The sequence below is a fragment of the Ptychodera flava genome, chromosome 1 (assembly GCF_041260155.1).
Source record: "Ptychodera flava strain L36383 chromosome 1, AS_Pfla_20210202, whole genome shotgun sequence".
In the NCBI taxonomy this organism is placed as follows: Eukaryota; Metazoa; Hemichordata; class Enteropneusta; family Ptychoderidae; genus Ptychodera; species Ptychodera flava.
The window spans coordinates 38,939,795-38,964,588 of record NC_091928.1 but is presented as its reverse complement, the minus strand read 5'-3'; the positions used below and the strand labels follow the sequence as shown (position 1 = coordinate 38,964,588).

General features: G+C 38.9%; 2 protein-coding genes across 2 annotated transcripts in view; both read left to right on the top strand.

Moving 5' to 3' along the window:
- The first annotated feature begins 746 nt into the window (after window positions 1-746).
- Window positions 747-24,794, top strand: part of LOC139136891 (ankyrin-1-like) — a 50,477-nt gene continuing 26,429 nt past the window's right edge. The window contains exon 1 of the mRNA XM_070704746.1: window positions 747-1,051. The gene's annotated coding sequence lies outside the window, so the exon portion shown is untranslated. The remainder of the gene's footprint in view (window positions 1,052-24,794) is intronic.
- Window positions 7,505-13,826, top strand: LOC139136836 (patched domain-containing protein 3-like). Its single transcript, XM_070704673.1, has 2 exons — window positions 7,505-8,799; window positions 10,228-13,826. The coding sequence occupies exons 1-2, from the start codon at window positions 7,794-7,796 to the stop codon at window positions 12,540-12,542; spliced, it is 3,321 nt and encodes a 1,106-aa protein (XP_070560774.1). The 5' UTR covers window positions 7,505-7,793; the 3' UTR covers window positions 12,543-13,826.

The window sequence follows — 24,794 nt, the reverse complement described above, 5'->3', positions numbered from 1 at the left end:
GGGTAGATATCATAATTGTATTGCATTTAAATGTTTAATGGGTGTGTGACTAGTGCCCGTGCATTTGCGAGTGTATCTCCATTAATGATATCCACTAACCCTGTACTGTTTTTGTAACTTATTTATTATTTCCCAAAGACTCAGTTATTAGTTTCCATACAACCTACATTCCTCACACTGAAACTCGGTCAATCCACAAATGGGTTGTGATTGAAACTTAGGTAAGATTTTTGATATCGAGTGACCCGTGTGTTTTCAAATCCCAAATAAACAAACAAACAAACAAACAAACATGACTTCCAAATTTGAAGTTTTCAAAATACAGAAGATGACACCAAACAAATTCAGCTGGTCCATCCATAACCAAAATACTTGTACAATATTGAACACTAGCTCACATACATAAATTTGTGGTGGTTGGATGCCTATGCTTAGCTTACTACATGCTGTGTAGTCTACACTGAAAAATACAGTGGTTGGTCACTAGGTCTACGTCAGTAGGTTTCCGTGGTCTTTCAGAGTCTGGAAAAATGCTCGTTTTCAAAGTTACTGTGCATCAGAGTAATACAATGATCCGTCAACTAACGCAACGTCACCAGCATCATCGGAATGCAGAGCGGAATTCCAAGATTGCAACTCGCGCTGAAGTTAGTGCAAACTGATCAGTGTTAACGTTTAAAAATAAGTACTCTTAGGTCGGCTATCAAATTTAAATGAGCCAATCCAAATGAGAGAAGTCAGCTCTCAGAACGAGACTGCCCTTGCCTTTTAGCCGATCTAGAAGGCATTGTGCGATGTCTGTCTGTGGACAATGGAGAGTGCTTGATGACCCTGTCTGACGATGTCTGTTTTGACAGAATGTTCCAGTGAACTTGGATATACAAAGTGACTATTCCAACTCGTCTGGGGTTACATAGGGTCAACGGGAAGTATCAGCGACTCGTAGAAGCCGACAAGTCAAGGTTTGGCGAGAGCACGTTACGAGCCCGGCGTGGGAAATCTCGATAGCTGGTGTATTTCATCGGAATATCGTGGTGCAGTTGTATTGAAGGTAACATCCAGAATTGTCATATGTCAATATTTTGTTGTAAAAGTCGCCGACTCTCAATGATTTTCAGAGGCCCACAATCTTGTCAAACTAAGTTGCGTCAAGGTCAAGTGCATAAATATCATATGTGTATAAGAACTAACATTAACTATCCCCAGACTTCATGAATACGGTGAACTGTAATTCATAAACATAGTGAAGAAAAGAATTTGATAGATCTTGTATGTAATTTAATGACCTCCTCGTTACGCCGACAAGATGAAATCTCTCAGTAGGTCAAAGGTCGCAACTTTTGCCAGCCCGACAGACAAATACCGTCTGCCTCAAATTGTTAGATGGGAAGCTGATATCTGGGAATCGTTGTATATTAGTTGCCACATTAAGCTTTAAGTTATAACCCCTGAAGATGAAGAGAGATGGGTCAATTGTTGTATGCCGGGCATACATATTCACTTATCAGAAGAATTTAGACATAAATGTTCTCGGGAGTCAGAGAAATTTAACCTCGACCTCACCACAATCAGAGGTCAAATAAACCACAGCTGTCTGCTATTTCTACTTTAAGGCCGCGGCGCAGTCAGGTTCAAGTTCCTTCTCAAGTCAGTCAGCAATTTTATTTACCAGACGGTGAATTTTAGAAAATTATACCTTACCCCTGTCTGCACAGTATTGTACTTTCCAGTCGTTCGATGTGAGGTGATGAAGAGAGCGTAGTACGCAAGTTGGGTTGTGTCTTGACTATGTACAGATCGAGTGATGAGGCGCGAGGCCGGTACGCTATAATGACCTCAGCTGGGGTCAGACGGGAGACTAGTGCGTGTTTCTACTTTCTTAAATGTCTTGTCCTGGTGATTGTAGGCCTGTACTGCAGTCTTCATAAAGTTTTATTTACATTTCATCATTTCTAATTAAGCGTCATTCCATCGTTTTTATACCAGGATTCTATGAAAAGATCATCTGCCTGTTTTAATACAGCTTGGAATGAAATCTTAATTTCTGTCGTTCATAGTCGATTTACCAGATAATTTATGCCCGGTCATATTTCTTCTGATCATATCGCCTCCTTGGTAGTACTTTTATATCGATTATCATCCCTCCCTCGATAATTACGGACCATAACTTTTATGCTTAGTGATTTTATAACTGATCACGTTTTATCTCCATACTTGTTGCTTGGATGACATATATCACAGAAACTCAGACATAACAATTTGGGTGTCGAATTCCACGAGAGACTGCATCCTATTCGCCGAACCATCGGCCGCATCTCCATTTACCCGCAGTTCTCTTTTCCCACATACATCTTCCATGACGGCATTGGAGCTTAGCACGCTGTCGACGGAACAACGGACCAAGAGAACATACGGGTAATCTTGGCGATCAAACACAGCTTTTGAAAACAGCATAAACTGAAATGCCATCATAGCTGGCCTTTATTTACATTATGATGACTCAGAATATATGAATTAAGCTCGACAAGTGGTACACTGTGCATTATCTCTCAGAGCTCTACCATGATTTCAAAAATATCACGAAATGCAGACTGGTGCATAAAACGATACTATACTTGTTTGTGCGATATCGGTACGTTTCAGACTAGCTATATCTATCTTTATTGACGGTTGATTCATTGAATCTTTCTGAAATAATGCGAGGGAAAATGTTATATGAAGTTCTTACATGTTGAACTTGATCAAGTCATACCGAGATTTACTTTTGGTAGATAGGTAGACATAGTCAAACGCTTCTAGGTAACAGGGTGGTGTTCTAAGTCGCGATACAATATCAGTTCAAATAAAAATTCTAAGCAGTAACTATAGAGGAATTTGAAAAATACCATCCATCAGAACTGGTAACTTTGAAACTTGCTGGGTCCAAATAGTACATGCCGTCAGGGAAGTATGTCTCGTATATTGTGTAGCAGGTGCAGCCAGTCCGATCAAACCAAAAATTTGAAATTACGTTCTCCTGTCCGCAGGGCAGGTATCTGTAAAATTTCACTTGCCAAGCTGAAATTGATATGCGCCGTTCAGGCAGTGATTCTCTCAGAGCACTGTTATCAGACTATTTTTGATTTGCATACTCCAATTTGATGTTGACCCAGACTAGGCAACTCAGTCTCCGTCTCGCGCTGCATATTTAGAGTTACCCCAGGAAAGAGCGCCAGCTAGCGACAGGTGATTCGCTAGCTGCAATTGCAATATGCCTTATCGGTGGGATTGAACGTGAATGAGCCCTGGTACCGGAAATCCTAAATACGAGTTCCAGAACGTAGAATATCTGCATGATCGATTATTTGAGATGTTGAATGACGACTGTAGTCTTAGCAAGCGGTACTGCCATTTGTTCTCACGTTATTAAAATCGGACTTCAGCGTGCCATTAGAATGTATCTTTATTCAGCAATGACATTTAATTTAATTCTGTAACATAAAAATCATTTAAGGAAATTATTGGACACTTAAATATGTCATAGGGTATATGATTATATCAAGCAAGCAATCTATGTATCTATCTATCTGATCACGGATTTCCACTCATGCAGCGACGCAAACAAGTGCGCCACCTATGTTTGTGAGGCTGTAGAATACAAAGCCTTATGATTGGAAAGCTTGGCATCTCACGACTATCTGCTTCTGACCGCATTGCACTATATTGGGAAGGTTCATTGTCTGAACACATCGGTCAACTTTGAACAAACTGTTATTATTCACTATCTGGGATAGGGAAGAGCCGTAGATTATTTGCTACTTCCACATCTGAAAAGACGATCCATGCATTTTAATATCCGTGGCTTCTGTTAGGCCAAAAAAAAAGAAGAAATGTTTCTGGTCAGGTCTGTCTTTAAAAAATGGTGCGGCGACGCGCATTTTATTTTATTTTTTTTTATTTTTTATTTTTTCCCTCAAGGGAGGGAGGAGGGTCAGTTTTTTGCTCACGTGTTTACACACGTGAGCATATGTCGCAGCGATGTCTGTCTGTCTGTGTGTCCGTGTGTCTGTCTGTCTGTCTGTCTGTCTGTCTGTCTGTCTGTCTGTTGGTCCGATATCTCAAAAACGGCTCATCAGATCAGAATCAAATCTGGTACATAGATTCAGTTAGCAAATGGCAAGAACTGATTAGTTTTTGGTGGGTGTGGCTTTCATACTTTTTGCTCATTTGCATAATTAATGATTTTAGAAAAAACGGATATACATTAAAAACGACTACACACAATTTGATGAGATTTGCTACAAATGTTGATCACACCAGGATATATCAGCAGTGGGAACCATTAAGGGGTGACATGAAAGATAAATGCTAATTTGCATATTTAATGAACTTTCCTAACTAGGGATATATGTCTGATTTGACTTGATCAAAATTAACCAAACTTGGTATGTATATTAAAGATACTATGATTTAACATTATTGAAAGTCATTAAGCGTTTTAACTTCAGCTAATTCCTAATTTGCATATTTCATGAACTTTGTTAATTAGGGATATATATTTGAAATGACTGGACCAAAGTTGATGAAACTTGCTACATGTATTGAAGCCACTATGATACAATATTTTTGAAAGTCATTAAGCATTTTTACTTCAGCCAATTCCGAATTTGCATATTTAATGAACTTTCCCAATTAGGGATATATATCTGAATTAACTTGATTGTAGTTGTTGAAACTTGCTATATACATCAAAGATACTGTGATATCATATTATTGAAAGTCAAAAGACATTTTTACTCCAGCCAAAACGTAATTTGAAATTAAATGAATTTTCATAATTAGGGATATTTATCTGAATTGACTTGATCAAGTTGATGAAACTTGCTATGTACATTAAAGACACTATAATACAACATTAGTGAAAGTCATTAAGCATTTTCTCTTCAGCCAATTCCTAATTTGCATATATAATGATCTTTCCTAATTAAGAGATATATATCTGAATTGACTTGACCAAAGTTGACAAAATTTGCTACACATATTACAGATACCATGATACAACATTATTAAGCTTTCCTAATTTACATATTTAATGAACTTTGCTTACTAGGAATATATACCGGGATTTACTTGATCAAAGTTGGCAAAACGTGCTATGTACATTGATGATTATACCAGGTACTAGGTTAAAACAATATCGAAAGTCATTTCACATTTTCATGTCAGCTAATTTATAATTTGCATATCTAATGAGCTTTCACAGCTCGGCATATATGGCTTGAAGGACTTGGCCAATGGTAATTACACTTGATATAAAGTGGTGATACAATAAGAGCAGTCAAATAACCTTAATATTTTTATTTAAGCTAATTACATATTTGTATACTTCATGACCTTGTAGAATTAATCGGCGGTGATTATTGTTCATTATGTTGATCATAATAATTTCAATGAAGTTGCAAACATGTGGCAACGGTTTAAATTTACACACAACTTCAATATATAATGAAACACGTGAGCATTTACAGTTCATATCTGGTATAGTTTTATCAATATAGTCACATATATACTGTTCATGCAGTCACTGATCATGCCCCCCAAAGAATTTTCTCTTTCTCTTCAGCCATTTTGGTTTGGTGTCAGCCACGGCCGCCGGCCACAAACAGAAAAAAAGGGTGACGCGCTGTTGTTCAAGTGACGCGCGCGCTGACCAGAAACATTTCTTTTTCTTTTTTTGGCCTTATCTCACTTTGAAGAAGTGTAATCGCAGTTTTACTAATATCATTTAATAATTTTTTGAATGTCGGTCTTTCAATCCCTGCCATTTAAGAACGAGAATGAATATTGCAAAACAAAATTGTTTTTTATTCTACATATACGCTAGTTTCAAATGAGATATTAAATTTCATAAAGTAGTATCAAGTCTTTGACTAAAACTAATTTTGATCACTAATGCCAAAAATTGCGGTTTTCTGCACCAAATATGTACCCCCTTCGTCCTTCGAGTAAACTACTGCTACCATAATAAACTTCAGATTCCCTGCTGTTTGAAAATATATAGTGTGGTGTTCTTTTAACGTCATCTATAAGCGTGTTGGTTGTGTGCAATGCCAGAAAAGTGGAAGAAAGTGCGAATGAGTACACCTATCCAACAACTAGCAGAAAAGTATTCGAAATCTACAGAGTGGTAGTTCAAAATCGAAATTTATCTCTCATACTCACATTTGGCATTTTCACCTGTACGTGTAACGATCATCAGTGGGAGATGTACACGATACGTTTTCGATGTGACGTTGTGTGCATTTGTGTGTGCGTCCGTTCATGGATATCTGTAGACTTATAAATTCATTGCCATGAATGATTAAATTTTAATGTGATTGTCGTGTAGTCAGTTGCCATCGACAAGCCACTAACTTCGTCTATGTAGGAACACTACAACGGCAAACCGAGGCGTTTAAGGTAGAACGCGCCTCGGGGACAGATATTCGGACTCTCACACTTTTACAATTCTTTTCTGATATACCACTTGTTGGGGTTCAATATAAAGCTCTTGGTGTAAGAAAACTTTTCACCGTCTTAGTTTTTCGAAAATCGGAAATTTTATTTTTGTCCATTGAGTTAACACAGAGATGGCGGCCATATTGGATTTCAAATAGCGGTGAATCTTGGGTAATTTGTTTCTTTAGAACCAAAATTTGCACGGTAAGCCCCAATTTTTATTCTTGATTATAAAAGAGAAAAGTCCTTGAGGAAAATTTGAGCGAAAATTTAAGTCTTTCACTTTCGAGGTACATACTACCTCAAAGCGTAAGTAAAGGATACTTACTGTAAACAACCGATTCAACCCATTATCTTTATTGTAAATCAGTCTAGCGCCGAGCGACTGTGGTCCACTGAGACTATACGTCACATGTCATGCTCCTGTATGCGCTGTTGCTATGGCGACGCGTACAATTTGATTGTAAAACCAAGGGTACGCCCTGCTAACAGGTGCTCTTCAAATGTACAAGAGTCTATACACGGTTTAATTCCTTGCCTTGAGTGAACACGCATCAAGGACACAAACGAGTCCTTTCACTTCCTAATCGCTATTTATAGACCTTGTCAAAAGAATGCGTCCGATCTCGTGACAAGTTCACCTGAGGACAACGCAGTAGCTTCCAGGTAGATACAAAGCGAAGGGGAACAAAAGTGGAATTACGTACGAAGCAGACAATAAGAGTCAACAAATTGATGCCATAATAATATCAGAGTCAGAACCTCGTGTGACTAACATTCTGTATTTGTATCGCTAGAGGGCATGACATTGAAGCATATTGGTGTATCAAAAACTAGAAAACTGCTATGTAGTAGATGACATTGATCTTGATATGACATTTCGTATATCGCCCTCTAGATCTGTTGAACAGATCCTGTAGTAGTCTGTGTCTGCTTATCATATAATAATATTATTATGAAACCGAAGGCAAGCTGAGAGCAATATTAATTATTCATTAGTTCAGCGAAAGCGGCCGACATATAATTTATATTTGAAACCCAATATGGGCCCATTACGGACTGCGGTCATGAGATCGGTCGATATGTTTCCGCGTTCCATTTCGCTGAAGACATGCACGTTTCTCGTCTATGAGAAATATCTGGTCTTCAATATAGCAAATTTCTGTTCGCAAACCGACGATGCTCGTTCGATGCCATAAACAGTGAAAGCTCAGCGTCACGTGATTTCGTGTTATTATTCCGAAATAGCCGTGCACATATACAGTGTCGGCGGCACACTGTTCACCGCCATTTTACTGGTAGGCGTGGAGGCGAGAATGGCGTGCAGGTTTGAGTTTAACTGCGTGGAGCAGCGCTTGGCCAGGCTCTACCAGCGGTACGGCAGGTTCATCGGACATCACCCTCTACCGTTCCTGCTAGTTCCCATCTTCGTGGCCATGGGTTTGGCTGCAGGGATGGTGTTCTTCAAAGAAAACACCGATGTGGAGTACCTGTTCACTCCTGATGATAGCCAGGCGATGAAAGACAGAACTAGGTCTGAGGAACTGTTCCCGCTCAACGACGACGATGAATTTCAGTCTCTGAGACAGCACCGACTCGGCAGGTACGGTCGTTTGATATTGACGTCTCGAGACGGCGGTAACGTCCTCAGAGAAAGCGTTTTGAGAGAAATTTTAGAAATCAACAGTTATGTTTTGAAGCTGAATACTACAGACGACGGGGAGCGATACCAGTTCGAAGAACTGTGCGGAAAGTGGGACGGAACGTGTAACCAGAACATCATACTTAGCTTGTATGGTAATGATGCCGCCATGGAGGGAAGCATCAACATTACATATCCAGTTCACGACTGGACGCCGTTCGTACAGGTTTTCATCGGAACTGCTCTAGGCGGCGTCGACTTCTACGACGACGGAGAAACTGTGAAATCAGCGAAAGCCATGCAGTTGAGTTATTTATTGAAGTACGATTCTGATGACGACGAGAGACGAAGCAAAGCTTGGGAGTTGGAATTCTTGGACAGAATAGCTGAATACGAATCGGAAAACGTAAACATTGCGTATTTTACATCGCAGACGCAAGAAATTGAACTTGCAGACAGCAGCCTCGGCGTTATTCCGTTATTCTCTATAACGTTTACCGTTCTGATAACATTTTCGATTTTATGTTGCGTCATGGCCGACTGGGTACGGAGTAAACCGCTCCTCGGTCAGCTCGGGGTTCTGTCTGCTGGTTTGGCGGTCATCTCAGCCCTGGGTGTCGGCAGCTACATCGGTTTACCGTTTATTAACGTCGTTGCCTCCATGCCTTTCCTCGTATTAGGTAAGTCAGTCATAATAATAAGTTTTGATAGGAAAGCATCCTCTTTGCAATGACATAGTTAAATAAAATAGTTAAGTTAATGTAGTTAAGGGATATTGAAAAGAGAATCGAAAAAAATACCTTAACCGAACGTTTTGAACAAAATTGAATATATATACATACCTTTATTGATGAAAATAGTCGTGCATGTATATGCTTAGTCAGGTCAAAAACAGTGCATTTCCACTATCCAGGCAATCTATATTCTCAGCAGCTAACCTAGAACGTTTGGTAATATAGCAGTCCTGTGAAATTGGAAAGATTTTGCCAAAGTTTGTATTGTGTCTTTGGTTTAAAACACTGTGCGATGAAAAGCTCCCGGCCTAGTTACCTATTTCTGTGAATAAAAAATCTTCGGGAAGACATGCTCGCCCTCAATGCTACGTCAGTGATTGTAAAGACCTTTGTGCCCATTACCGAGTACTTATATGTCTATAAAACGCGTTCCTTTAGAATCAATTCTCTGACATATTTCCACTCAAGCTGCAATTGTGCTGTTGAGTGCGTAACCCCAGAACTCAAATGTTGCCATACCCGTACATGAGACACAACATGACCGGATAACCTGTACACATACACACGCTATTCAACAGTCTTTATCTGTGATGGCGATTTGTATAAAATATATTTTGAAAATGTATGTCAAAATTCGAGTGATTCCCTAAACCTAAAAAGTTTGGGGAGACTGAACGTAATTATTCTAGCCCCATCCATTGTTGGGACGTCATTCACACAACCTCCTATAAGAACAGCTTTTGTGGCGCGGTGTCCGTTGATAGAGAAGTGAGTACATTATATTGATTACACATGCGTGCGGTCTGCTTTAGACAAACCCACTTTTTAAGTCATTAGTATGCAGATTGTTAATTCATATTTTACAGGACAGAAAGTGTATTTTTGTAAAGTTTATTGATTGCTGCACTTACTATAGCATAATATTTTAGGAGGGAATTTTTGGAAGTCGCGAAATCTACGAGCTCCCGCACGTGAATCTCTATGGTGCATTTGTTGATATTTTGTGCCCATGTATAGCTGAGATGCAGCAAACTACAGTGACTGCTTTTGATTGGTTATGGAATGTTAAACGCTCTATCATTATCTTAGCTCTAAAATAACTGGTTCAAAACTTCATAAAGAGAAAATTGATATTCATAAATTTCAAAAATAAGCGACTCCTTCCTAATCAGTAGCTTTCCAATGCAGTCTTATACTTATTGCATGGTCTGTTATAAAGTCATCTGTACCCACAATCTTTACCAGTCGTGACCTGCATTGCATACAATCTGTGATGACAAATATATTCAAATCATCGCAGAAGAAATGAGTGAAAGACAGCAATAGTGGTCTAAATAAAATTCTACAGCTTTACTATTTTCATTCGGTACACAGGTATTGGCGTGGATGACATGTTTATTATGATTGCTGCCTGGCGACAAACGTCACCCACGCAGTCTGTTCCAGAACGTATGGGGCATGCGTACAAAGAGGCTGCTATGTCGATCACCATCACCAGTATTACCGACCTCCTGGCATTCTTCATCGGCGCCATCACGTATTTCCCGTCAGTGAGAATATTCTGCATCTACACAGGCATAGCGGTGTTGTTCGACTACGCCTACCAGATCACGTTCTTCGGTGCGTGCATGACGCTGTTCGGTAGGCGGGAGGAGGCCAACCGCCACTGCATGACCTGCATGAAGGTGCTACCCAAGAAAGAGGCTCCATCGACCGGGTACAAGATATTCTGCGCCGGGGGCTCATCGGAGAAGACGCCGCCGAATGACGAGGACAACGAACACTTTGTCACTCGGATCCTTTATAAACACTACGGGCCGTTCATAGTGAAGATGCCAGTCAAAATACTTACAGTAGTAACATTTTTCATCTATTTAGGCGTTGCCATCTGGGGTTGCACGCAGCTGCAGGAAGGAATTCGACTGAAAAATCTGGCAAACGATGACTCGTACGCAGTCACATTCTACAACTTGGAAGATGAGTACTTTAAGGTCTACGGGCCAGTCGTTGCCATAGTGATCGACGAAGAAGTTGATTACTCCGATACAAAGATACAAGAAGCGATTGAGAACGTCACAAGAGAACTGGAAGAAAGCGACTACTTCCATAACAACAGCGACGTGACGCAGTCTTGGTTGCGAGATTTCCTGGACTACCTAAAGATCTTAGGGCTGACATACGATAGTAATGCGTCATTCGTAGAGTATCTAAGAGAACGGTTTTTGATGCAGGCCCACCCGTACAAAATTGACATCAACTTCAACGAAGACAACACCAGTATTTTGTCATCGCGATTCTACGTCTTTTCAAAGGACACAAATACAGCAAATCGTGAACGAGCAATGATGGTGGACGCTCGTCGCATTGTCGAGAAATCTGACATCAAGATGTTCGCCTATCATCCAGCGTTCATATTCTACGAACAGTACCTCGCTGTGTTACCGAACACAATACAGAATATTGGAATAGCTGCAGCCGCCATGTTTGTAGTCTCTCTGATATTAATTCCTCACCCAGTCTGTTCAATATACGTGACTTTTGCAATCGCTACGATTTCGACCGGTGTTGTTGGTTTTATGACATTATGGGATGTTAGATTAGATTCCATATCTATGATAAATATAATCATATGTATCGGTTTTAGTGTCGATTTCTCAGCACATATCACATATGCTTTTGTTATCGCCCCGTTCAATAAACGGAACGAACGAGCGATAGAAGCGTTACATATTTTAGGATGGCCTATAATAGAGGGCGCTCTCTCTACAATTCTCGGCGTGGCAGCACTTGCTGGTTCTGAATCATACATATTTCGAACATTCTTCAAAACCATGTTCTTGGTGATATTAATCGGCGCTGTTCACGGCCTCCTTTTTCTCCCGGTTTTCTTGACGCTGATTGGTCCGTGCCAGCCCACCAGAGGGTCGTCACCAGAGGACGCTCTCACTCATCGCCTTGAGGTCAAGCCCTCGAACTCGTACGAAAATCCAAACACCACAATGGATGATGAAATTGAAGAAATAAAGAAAGCTGCTGGCCCTTCATATGCATCCGGGATGGGGTCTACTACGGGTGTAATTGATGAAACAACTGCTGTTGATAAGGGAAAGCAAAGTCTGTCGGTAGATGCAAGTTCTTCATCAGTGATGCCGGACAAAAGTGACCCACTCAGGTTGCCCGGTACACCAAGCCCGAGCGAGAGCGAAAAGACAGCTTTGCAGAACGAAGCTAACGATGGAACGACGTCGAAAGAAAGTAACACAGAAATACGAGGTTACCGAAGCGAGGGAGTCGATCACCCATCTCACAATATGGACGCAAAAACAAATACAGTGGGTGACCAGGTAGAAATGGTACAAATCAACAAGAACGCCGACTCTGATCGTCATGACGATGCCTCCGTTCAAATCAGAGACAGAGAAAATGCTGACAGTAATAACAGCAACACTGACATGGCGAATCAGAGTGACGTCACAAAACCCACCGAGAAAGGGGAAAATCAAATCTCTAACAAACTGAACACGCCAGGTGTTTCAGACAGTCAGCGTAAACTTGAGCATGCACCCGATGTTAACGTTATGCCGTCCGCTGATCAGGCGAAGAAACAGACCGAAAATGCTACCATCAACGCCCTCACTTCTAAATACCAAAGCGAATCGGAGGCTGAAAATGCAGCTGTTCTCATTTAGGTATACCCTTCAGTAACGATTTTCAAGAGAAACACTGTGTCGTTATAGTTTGAGCTTCATAAGTTGAAAACTGATTTACAAAACATGGTTGTTTGACTTCTTGTCTGAACTTCAAGCAAAATGTCTACTACTGGATATTCTGTGAAGCGATAATTAATCTGTGTCGGTTTTATCTATCAGCAAACATCATGGCTGTCACAGTATGAGTCAAGAGTTGTGGATAAACACGTCGGATATGAACTAAAGGTATTTGTCTAACTGAACAGCTACAATATTGCTAAGTCTGTTACAATTGTTGAGGTTACCATCGATTAATTTGAAATCATACCATTGGCTGTTTCCACAGTTTATGTCTATAATGTGTCTTTTAATCCTCCTGTCTGCCGTCTGTCAAAAAAGTGTGCAATTTCACCTTTTGACCCGAACGCCATACACGTCTTTCTCTAAAACTTAGCAACATCAATCCGACATATCTATATTTATCATTAACATAAAATAATATTACCAGGACTAGAGACTTAAATAATTAACAGATCGATAAAACCTTATCCATTAATTTTCATATTTGTTATTATGTGCTTTCCAATGCACAAACTTGCCATTTTTAGATTTTAAGTTATCACAAAAGCTTAAAATTTATGGAAAGAGCGATTTTTAGTATTAATCAAGTGGAAAAACAGGTAACCAAAGAAGACATAGGGAGAAACACACAAAATGTTGATCCAGAGAAAAGTACATCGCGAGGCAGTTGAATTAAATCTTTTATCTAATATATATACCAGTAATTTAAATTATTGCTTTTTGAATAATTTATGTCGACTTATATACAAGGTAATTTATATGGAATTCAGTGTTGATTTTATGTAATTTTCAGCTTAATTTATCCGAGGAATGGGAAAAGTACAGATTTTACTAGATTGAAAATCTTTACAACCGTTTATCATTTTTTAAAATTTAAACTTCGAATATGATCTAAAGTCGGGGCTGAGTGAATGGCAAATTCTTCACAAAGTTTTACAATTTATTACGATCACAGTACCCACTCGTCTGCAAAGATTCAGGTGCTGGGAACGATCAAGTATTATAATTAATGATATATCTCAATCTCTGTGTGCATGACATTAATTGTAGATTTAAAACTTTTCTCAAGTTCGATAAAAATGATCGGATAACATCGACAGATGTAACTGAGAGAAAGAAACATATATTGTTTATTTTTGAAAAAGCATTGCGAATTTGTATTTTGTACTGTTTGAAATAAAATTGCTGTGCTGTTGCCCAATAGTCGTTTGACCTTCTGTGAGTGTTGATATCTCTGGTTGGACACCAGTGACACGCACCACAGTGTATCAGAGAGAGAGAGAGAGAGAGAGAGAGAGAGAGAGAGAGAGAGAGAGAGAGAGAGAGAGATTAATATTGTTGTTGTCGATATGAGCTGTCATAGAGACAGAAACATAGTTCTAATGGACATACATACATACATACAACAAAGATAGGAGGGAGCAGTTAAGACGACAGGCTGATAAGCAGACTAAGATATTCCACTTTTACCTGTCGTGAAATCAGGATAATTGAGTGGGTGATTATAAAATGCAGAATTGAAATCAGGATAATTGAGTCGATGATTATAAAATGCAGACATAAGACCAGAAAGTTACAAATGCTAACATAATGAAATTACAATCAAACAAAAATTAAGCTATCGACGTAGACATCAATTACATTTAAAAATAATGAAATATAAATTCGTTACTTTGTGAACAAACTCTTTCTTTCTCAAACTAACTCGTCAGAAAATGCAATAATTGCATTGGGTAGACGGAACAGAACCGCAAAGTAAAGCAAGCAGAAGTTTAGTTTCGGCTTTTGAGTCACTCCATCACGTGAAAGCAAATGAAAGAAATGTTCAGTGATGCATCCCTTACACTATTTGTTGTCTATTACGTTTGATTTGGCAAGCCAGCTCACATTATTTCAATTGTCTACAAGGATCCTTTTCATGTGCAATTTATAGGTCTACATCACCGACGAAATGCTGGTCACCTCATCTTATCATAAACAGGCATGTTTGGTACTATCGATCCCGTCAAGCGCCATATGTAGTACCGCATAATCGTGGACGTAACAATCACAAATTATGTCAAACAGCACAGACCCTGAAACAGGCCGGCTATCTATCACTGTATTGCTTTTAGTTTCCCGACTGCTGGCGTCTAATATACATACACACAATCACATTTGGAATCAGAGAACCTAATTTTCTAACCAGTGAAAGTCGGCATAATGGTAACTACCGAATCGTGCCACTCTAAGGGAAATTTTACAAAGTGAAAGACCAGATTTGTCAGCACTTTGAGAGAGCCAATAGCATAGCCCTACCTCTCATCATGTTTCAAATATCCAACAAAAATGAGAAAACATGCCGCCAGGAATTGTCCGGTTTCACAGGCTCGTTATGTATTCAAATATACGGCATAAAATCAGCATAATGAGGCGTTAGCTGATGACGTAGGACAATCAAGTACGGTTTCCCTGGATTAGTGGGAGGAGAACTTCGTTAATTGGGATCAGCTGATGAACAAAAGCGGGCTCCAGATCCATGACGCTCTTTTGTACTCTTTGTATAAACACCAACTGCTACTTCAGGCGACCAAACGACGGTAAAATTGTAGTAACGTTCTTATTCCATTATTCTCTGATTCAACGTTTATGCTGTATAAGAATTAACAAAAATCGTAAACACAACAAAAAAGAAATACAACATTAAAAAAACAAAAAACAAAATGATAAAACACCGTAACAGACAAAATGGCCGTGGAAATAAATCAGCCATCTTCCAAAGAAAAGCCGACAACAACATGAAATTCATCAAGAACCTTCCATCGCTCAAACTAACAAACACCGAAATAATAGCACTAGGCAAAGGCCTAAAATTCATTCCGACACCAACAAAACCAAGCAGAATAAAACTGCTTCAGGATTTCAACAAATATGGTCGCAAAGTGAGACTGCGCTACATCATGAGACACAAACAATCGCAACAACACCCATTCAAGGAAAAATCAAGCTGGACTCCCCGAACAACAAAAAACACAGAACTTAAAAGCTATCTGAAGCTGCTGAACTTGCACTTCTAGAGATATCCTTTCAAACAAGGAAACAAGAAATGTCGCGTGCCCAAAGAATCGCGATAAACCAGCTTGCAAACAATATACAAATTACCATAAAAACCCTTCGACAAGGGTCGGGTATCGTCGTCATTGTCAACACAAAAGATTACGTACACGAATGCGAAAAGCAATTACGCAACACTCAGTATTATACTCAACTAGACAGTGACGACACAGAACAAACAGTAAACAAAATACACGAACTGTTTAACAAAATGTACGACAAGAAACACATCGACCATGATACTTATAAGTATCTTGATCCAAAAAAAACCATAAAAATCCGTACTTATTGCCTAAAAGTTCACAAACCGCCGCAAAAAATCTAAAAGACACACTAGTCTAAACAAAATTTACAAAAGTAAAGAAACATAGAACAAACAAACCGAACCACCGAACGGACTCACAACGAGACCCAAACATTAATATACTTGCCTCGCTACTCGAAGAGCAAGACCACTAAAATGCATTAAAATAAATTTTCACAAACACAAACTAAGGAATCTACACTGCGACTGATGAGAAACCACACTCGGGTTTCGAAACGCAAGCGTCAAAGGGCCACTCTATCAACTTTGTAACACCATAGGCCCGGCTGCGTCTCGCCATAAGCTTTCCCCACACAAACAAAACATTACCGTACACACTAATCCAAACTTCCCTACAAATATCCGAAGCGAAACAACATTTCATTAAGACAGACAATCGGATAAGAATGTAGGAACACATTTTCGAAACGAATCAAACACAAACTCGACACAAAACACATTTTGGATAGTTAGGGGGGAGCCTCTTTCACATTTTTACATACGAAAGATTTTGATTTTTTATTTCACTCAAGGATTGACACTGATACTTGACTTCTTTTGTCACCAAAGTAAACAATCACTGTCTTGAGTGACAGCTTACGCTCTGCATATATGCATAGAAAATGAAAACGTCATGGCTAATCCATGCATAAATGCATGTCAATTAATCGGGTTACCCGTGATTTTCACGGGTTGAGGCGGTTTGAAACCGGACACTTCCTGGCGGCAGTACTTGGCATGAAAGTAATACCTGAATCGACCGGGGACACCGACTATGACAGGGTCGGTGAAATGTAGTTTTAACATTACCATTTTTACCATATTAAATTTAAAATCTTTAAAAATCTCAAAAATAAACGAATGCCGACATTTGTACGTAAAGTAAGTGCATTGATTTGTATTGTGTAATTTGTGTGACTTTCATATGTCTATTGCATTATCAACGTCAATAATGTGATTTTACGCAATCTCTGTACGGCCAGTGCTCGATTTTTTTATTGTTTCGGGCATATTCTTGCATAGGGAAAGTCCCGTCTGGCGATGAATTGTATTGAATACATCAAACTTTCTATTTCTGAACCTGAACCCTGTAATTGACTTCCTATAGATGGGCAAAATATTCAACGAAGAACATGATACTCAAGACTATAATAATCTATTTGAGTAAGTTGTAGTCTGATTGGCCGACGACAAAGCGGGAACTGATCGGGGATTTCCCTTTCACTTTCCCGCCGACTGATGACGTCAAAGAGCGATGACCGTCGCTGCTGCGTGCCAGCTGCTGCTGTGTCTGCGCAAGCGTAAAAGCTGTTTTCGCTCAGACGGGGGGTATACAGCAGCCTCGGGAGAAAGGCAACCCGTAATTTTTGCAGATCGATCTACTTTGCGAACGTAATGACGGGCTTGAATGTAAAGTTTATTGACCTTTACCGGACACACTAAATTGTACGTAAATACCTGTCTTTTCATGTTTTAACGACTATCTTTATATTATAATATTTTTCATTGTTTATGGACGATTTTTTTAATCAGTCTGAAATAAAGTAATAATGATAATTATTGCGAGAACGCGACGTTTTGAATTCAATTTGTTTATCTTACCCGTATTTTTATTAAAACAACCACAAGTAAATTGTTTTATCAGTTCTCTAGCTTTGCATTTTGTATTACTATTGTTCTTCTAATTTTGCCTTGTGACATTCCATGGTCAAACGTTCATAATTAATGAACTACTTGTACTCAAAAAATTCACTTATATTCTTTGATTTGAAATTTTTGATAAACAGTATTTTCTCCAGGGCACTAATCTGAATTTCCTCACTCAATTTTATGAAATAGTTGTTGAATTGGTTTCATGGAATGTCACCGGCAAGAATTGGTCACATATCAAATTTATTGTCGTTCACTGGACATGAACTATGACCATGCTGTGAGACAATGGCGTCGTCACATCCAATGCATGTAAACTTCACCTTCATGCCAGGTATTTTTCAGCTAAATTATCGTGTGATCTACGGTAGCCATGGTTACTGGCAAATCGCCAAAGTGGCGGTGAACGCGTTCGCTCTAAATACATCTCATTATATTCACAGACTTCGCATGCGCATTATGTTTGCTTCTATACTGTTCTATGTATTCATAGCATTGTTCTTTCTCTTATCAAGATTTCTTCACACTTTCGAGTCTTTGAGTGGTTTTAGATTCTCGTTGAAGGTATAAATAAAGATTCCCGCCAGCCGTTTATTAACCCACAATCTCTGCCTAATTTTTAGCATTTGCTGAAAGTGTAACTAAAATCTAATGAAGCACAATATTGAATCACTTTATTTATGTTCATATTGATAACAATTGTCGTTTGCCGATGCTGTATAGTTTTTTTCCAGAGATTTTATAATTTTAGGATTGTGAGATTTGTCTATTTGAATTTCGACTGTGGACTGCATTTCTGAAAGTTCACACCAGAAAGACATCCCGCTCGTTGCATGGCAACTATCCGAAAACGAAGGTCTACATTTCTGCAATTTTCAAACCATTACACAGAAGGTTGATGACACCGCGCTCGTTGCATGGCAACATCTTATTATTTTGTATTCAACGAGGGCAACAGTTCACGGAAAACAATTTCATTTCCTGTACAAAACACAGTGTGGCGTTGAGTGCAAGTGTGTTTCAGCCTTAGGTGTGCGGCAGTGCATATAGGTTGTGTAAATTGGAAGGTGTCTCTCACTCCAGGGTCTATAGTGTTAATTGAATCCTACATACATACATCTCCGACACAGGCCATTGTCCTGACATTCCAGCATTCATCATGGACAAGGAAACGAGCCATTATGATTCAAGGAGAATTATGATTTTTATGATTTTGTGTCAATGTAAATTCGTCACCACTCTTGATAGTAAGCGTGAGTGCACGAATGACGGAATTGAAGAACGAATGAATGAATGAAGAATGGATGGATAGATGGATGAATGAATCGATCTTGATCGCGGCCGCGGCAGATTTTTTTCCTGTTTTTATGAAAGTTTTGCTACATTCTGGTCTGCTAACTGCACAGCAATATTTATGACATTGAGTATGGAATATCTGACAGTCTGTAGTTCTTAGAATATCCACTGTGCTGTAATAACAATTGAATTGCACATTTATTTGTATGTGGAACACAAACATGGTGACAAAAGTGATGATATATCCCTGAGAAAATCCCTCTAAATTTGAAATTCCAAAATTAAAACTTTGTTCAGTTATAATTATTGATCCATCCTGTCACTAAACAGCGGTGTGTACACATATAGGCCTAAGTCATGTGGAGCTGCATGTTGCCAACACAGTTTTTTTTCAAAGCAATATTTCTCATCAAAGATGACAAGGAAACCCCCTCATACAATATATTTTCAGAAAGCAGAGACTCTTAAGTTTAGTATGGTAGCAGTAGTTTACTCGAAGGATGAAGTGGGTGTATATTTGGGGTAAAAAACATCAATTTTGGTATTAATGATAAAAATTAATTTTAGGCAAAACCTTGACGCTATTTTCTAAAATGTAATATTTCACTTGAAAGAAGAGTATATGTAGAAAAAACGACTTTTATTTTGCATTATCTATCCTCATTCTTAAACATGACAGCTTTTTCCCATACAAATTTCTGCGAGAGCTTTCGCCAACTTAATGAGTTGGTGGGTGTGTGTGTCAATATGTACGCACTGATAACAATGAATTTCAAATTTGACGCCTAAAACAAGCATGGCCAGTGATTGGACAGAAAGGCCGTTCCATTTATCACAAACACCCCCACCAAGTGTAACATTTTGTTTATCGGGTCCTGAACGCTATTTTTAGTGCAACTTCAGACGTGAGCTAAGCAAAATCACCTAAGTTTTCCCATAGACCCTAAAAACGGGGTCTATGGTTTTCCAGACAAAGCATAAAGAAAATTTTCACTGGCGCTGACATGTCGCATGACTATGTTTTCTCAAAGAAGCAGGTCTTTAGTCAAGATTTCAAAACTTCAGTACTTGATGCTGACCGAATATGACTAGAAAGTCTATTCATCTGTGCAGTCGTAGCTCTCGTTTTCCCGGACGAATGAATATTGATTGCAACGGGAAAACCCCAAGTCATGCAACGGAAAAAGAGTTTTTCCGTCGCAACGTACGAGAGCTATGGCTGCTGCTACAGCGACATACGAGAAAGAACGATCATCATAATTTGAGTCTTGTTCGTTGAGTTTTAAGAGAAACTTCATCTCTTGAACGGAGAGATCTGAATTCTGGTTTACGAAATCGAAAACTTTAGTGTATACACAATCCATCATAACAGACTAGTTTGTAACAGTGTAATTCTGTCAGTAAAATTGTCTCGGGTTTATTGGAAGAGAATGGAGAATATTAAGACATGATTCTTAAAGTTGACCGACAATGCTAGCAATGAGTTGAGTTTTCTGTTTGTCTGTGATTTAATATAATGAATAAGTCAGCATATCAAAATTAGACTACAATATATCGAAATTGGACCATATATATATCTCACATGGCTACACTATGCTTACATTAGATAAAATATAAAAACAGTTAACGGCCGGCTAAGTACACAGCTGGGATCGAGGTACGGGCCCCGGGTAAGGGCGAACGAATCCTTGTCCCGGGAACGCTAGCACTTACAAAAGGCGAAGTTGGTCAGTTTTGTTTTAGTGTTATGTCCCCTTGGCCGAAATGTCCTGCACCTGTGAATGCTGGACCCTTGTCCATAACAGAGCAGAAAACATCAAAACAGTTTTTTATATAGTCATTCAAGTCACTTGAACTGGATCATTGATACATGCCATACCGTCGTACCGATCGACACGATCGCAAGCGTAGCACTCGTCGCTGAAGTGAAATGCATACCATTCAATGTCAGCTTAGAGCGTACGGACATACGCGAGCGCGTTCATGTATGGCCGTGGTTTGAGGGACTATGGGGCTTATTAAAATACTCGAAATTATCGTGTGTCGCAACGCATTTCTTTTCATTTTCGACCAAATATGGTGACTTTGGTATTTTACAACATAACGTGCATTTTTTATAGTTTGCTAGTATCCGTTTCAACTCAATGGACAAGGGACACATCGTTTGGTGTCGCCGTTCTCAAGTATCGAAAAATCCAATCCTTGTGGACTGACCAGGTGGGAGTGCAGAGAAATACTTAGAAGAGCCAAGTGTAGAATTTGGGACTTAGAGGAGATAATTTGTTTGAGTTCCTGCCAGCCTTATCCGAAGCGTTCTTTATAGTTTTATCGCCCTCGTTCACGCTGAATATTCATAGACGTGGGCACTATCCGGTTCTCGGGGCCTGAACCGGATAGTGCCCACGTCAAAATTTGTATGGCCAAAAGCTGGAATGAATGGCATGGGTTGAAATACTGACATTCAAAAAAAGTGACTGAAATCATGCTTAGCAAAATTAAAATGCCTCTTATTCAAAATATGAGAACTTAATTGCCAAACAAAATAGTCGTTTTGCTATATAGCATTTAAAGAACATAATGTGAAAATTTCAGAAAATTTGACCCAGCCAGAGTAGAGTTAAATTCTTTGGAAATCTTGAAATTGGGAGAAGAAAGAAGCCAGGAAATCGGGTGATTTAAATTTGCATACATTTTTGCATATTCTTTATCACCCACCTTACGACTGCTTGACAAGCAAAAAGGTGAACCCAACCAATATTGGGTTAACAAATTAATTAAAATTGAATATTTGCAAACAAGTGATTTTTGAGCAAAATGCGCTGTGTTGGGTGCAGCGCCCCAATTTTACCGTGAAATTTATGAACAACACCGATGAAACACTATGATGGACGAAAGAAAGGGATCCTTGGTGGTTCTCACCTGCTTGCGATTATAGAAATAACGGGCGACGCGCTGACCATTAACGTTTATTTGTGGGCCCAAGGGCGAGAGGAAAGCCAAAAATTAACAAGCCGAGCCCGTTAATTTGGCTTTCCTCGAGCCCGCGCCCGCAGATAAACGTTAATGGTCAGAGCGGAGTCTGTTATTTCCATTATATTATCAGCGAATCCAAGAAAACAGTCAAAATTTCCGAAAATTTCAGGAGCGAACGACAACTCGGCCCCAGAAACTGAGCAATACGCGACGCCTGTCACGCGCGCTGTAAAAAATTGGCAAATCCGGAGATGTTTTCAGAAAAAAGTATCTCAACTTGACCTACAAGTCCTCCATTTTATTTTGTGATTGATTATGATTTATGTTTGAGCTGTAAAGTTACGATACTTTGAGTTGTTAATCTTATTATTCATATTCACGGGCATGTAAACGAACCATTACTGTGTATTTGTGGTCAGTCACGTGGATCAGCTCGACCAATCGAAATGCGACGGGTAGGGCATGGTAATATAATGCACAAATAATTCTTTAGATTGAATACAAATGAGACGTCAGGAATGTCCCTCGGTAATGAATAACGCTGTCGTATGTAAGACATGCCGATATTGTTAAGGCATGTACGTCACTGTGTTACCATAACACTCGGCAACGAATTTTGCCGTCCCGAATATCCCGACGTACAACTACTGTTTTGAATATTGAACAGCGCCCCCAACAAAGACAGTGCACGTGCACTCTCACTTGACATCGAATGTCGCGGTAAAAATCTCATGGATGTTGAATACCATAAGGCTTAAAGTGACCGACATTAATTTGCTCTTTGCAAGCGCTATTTCTTAGATTAATGTCGACAATAACGAATGTATACTGAAATATATGTGAATTAAATCACGAGACATTTTTGTCGCAAAAGCGTTTGCACAAGCGTTTTCTCTGCTTACCTCGTTTCGCTCATCCAACGTTGATGGCGCTGTCACGGAACGATGACTCAAAAGTGTCACGTCAGCAGAAGTGCTAGCCGAAAATATTCGTAGAGATGACAGCATATCAGGATTCATACTACCAGACAAACAAGAGGAAAAAATTAAGAGTTTTGCAGATGATACGACTCTTTACTTGAGAAATTTGAAAAGCATTACTCAGTCATTGAAAATGTTCAACAAATATGAAAAAGCAACAGGTGCAAAGCTGAACAAAAAGAAATCCAAAGGTTTATGGGCTGGGAGTTTTAAAAACCGCACTGATTCAGTGGAAGGGATCGATTTTTCAAACAAGGTTTTACAGATCTTGGGAGTTGGGTTTGGAAACAGTAACACATCTAGAGAAAACTGGAAAACAGTGATGGAAAAATTTACGAATTGCCTTAAGATCTGGAATACTAGAAATCTGTCGTTTAAAGGCAGAGCAATAGTAGCTAATATGCTGGCTGCATCAAAATTATGGTACCTGGCATCATTTGATCACGTACCTAAGGAAATTATTAATGAAGCAAATAGTACATTATGGAAATTTATTTGGAGAGGTAAACGAGAAGTTATAAAAAGGGGTATTTTCATTCAAAGATATGATGACTGTGGCAAAAAAGTTGTCGACATTGAAGAAAAAATTAATGCACTCCAATTAAAGTGGCTTATGAAACTATTTGAGAAAAATCCAGATAAGGGGACCCCTAAATGGGCCAGCTTATCAAAATATTTCATAGCGAGTTATGACAATAAACTTAATAGTGATTATCACTACCTCCATCTCAATTTCAAAGTCAACAACAAACGAACCCCAATGGTGTATGGGGATATGTTAAATACCTGGAAGTCACTTAGACTTACAAGAGTGAATCTGCCAACATCAAAACAGAATCTTCTTAGAGAAGTTCTGTGGTATAACGACAATATTAAGAATGAAGGAAGTGTCCTCTTTTATGACAAATGGTCAAAGAGTGGAATTTTAAGGCTTAGGGACATCTGGAATGATGACAGAAATGACTGGCTTCAACAATGGGATATAATTGCAAAAATTAGAGGAGGTACAAATAGACATGTGCAAGAGGAAATCAAAACAGAATATGAAACACTCCTCAATGCTATTCCAGATTCCTGGAAACAAATCATTTCTTCAAACATCCAAAATGAAGAAAACTATGATATCTTAGACTTAGAGAATTATGGTCTGACAAAAAGTGAGGTCAAAACCAAGTCACTTTATTGGAAATTAGTTGATAAGAAATGGCATGCAGTCAGAGGTCAGATTTGTCAAAAATGGGCTGAGAATCTAAGTCTTACTGACAGTTACAAAGCTACTCTATTAAGCCGTCTTAATTCAACAGAAATTGTCAGCAATTCAGTAAATGATTTAAATTGGAAGATTTTCCATCGAGGCCTAGTCACAGGAAGCTTGGCCAAAACTTTCAATTTAAGTGATGGGAAATGCCATATTTGTGGCCAAGAAGAAACACTGGAACACATCTTATTTGAGTGTAAATATGTTAAAGAAATCTGGCAGAAATGTATTTCTTTCTTTGTCAGAAACCACAACTTTGATAATAATATCAATATCAAAAGATTAGCAATTGCAGGAATCGAAAATGATAATAATGCAACATCTGACATTATTTACTGTATTACTTCCTTTGTAAAATATACAGTTTGGAATATTCGAAATTCGGTTACTCTTGATGGGATTAAAGTTTCCCTTCAATCCTATGTCATGCAATTGAAATGTCATCTCTCCTCATGGATGAATACATTGTATTTCATTTATAAGATGATGAACAAAACTGAGGATTTTATCACAAAGTTTTCAAGCCTTGTAAGACTGGAAGGAGAAGAATGCATCCTGAATGCATTCATATGATGATCTTTGTAATCAAACAGCTAATTATTTGTTTTTTCACACAA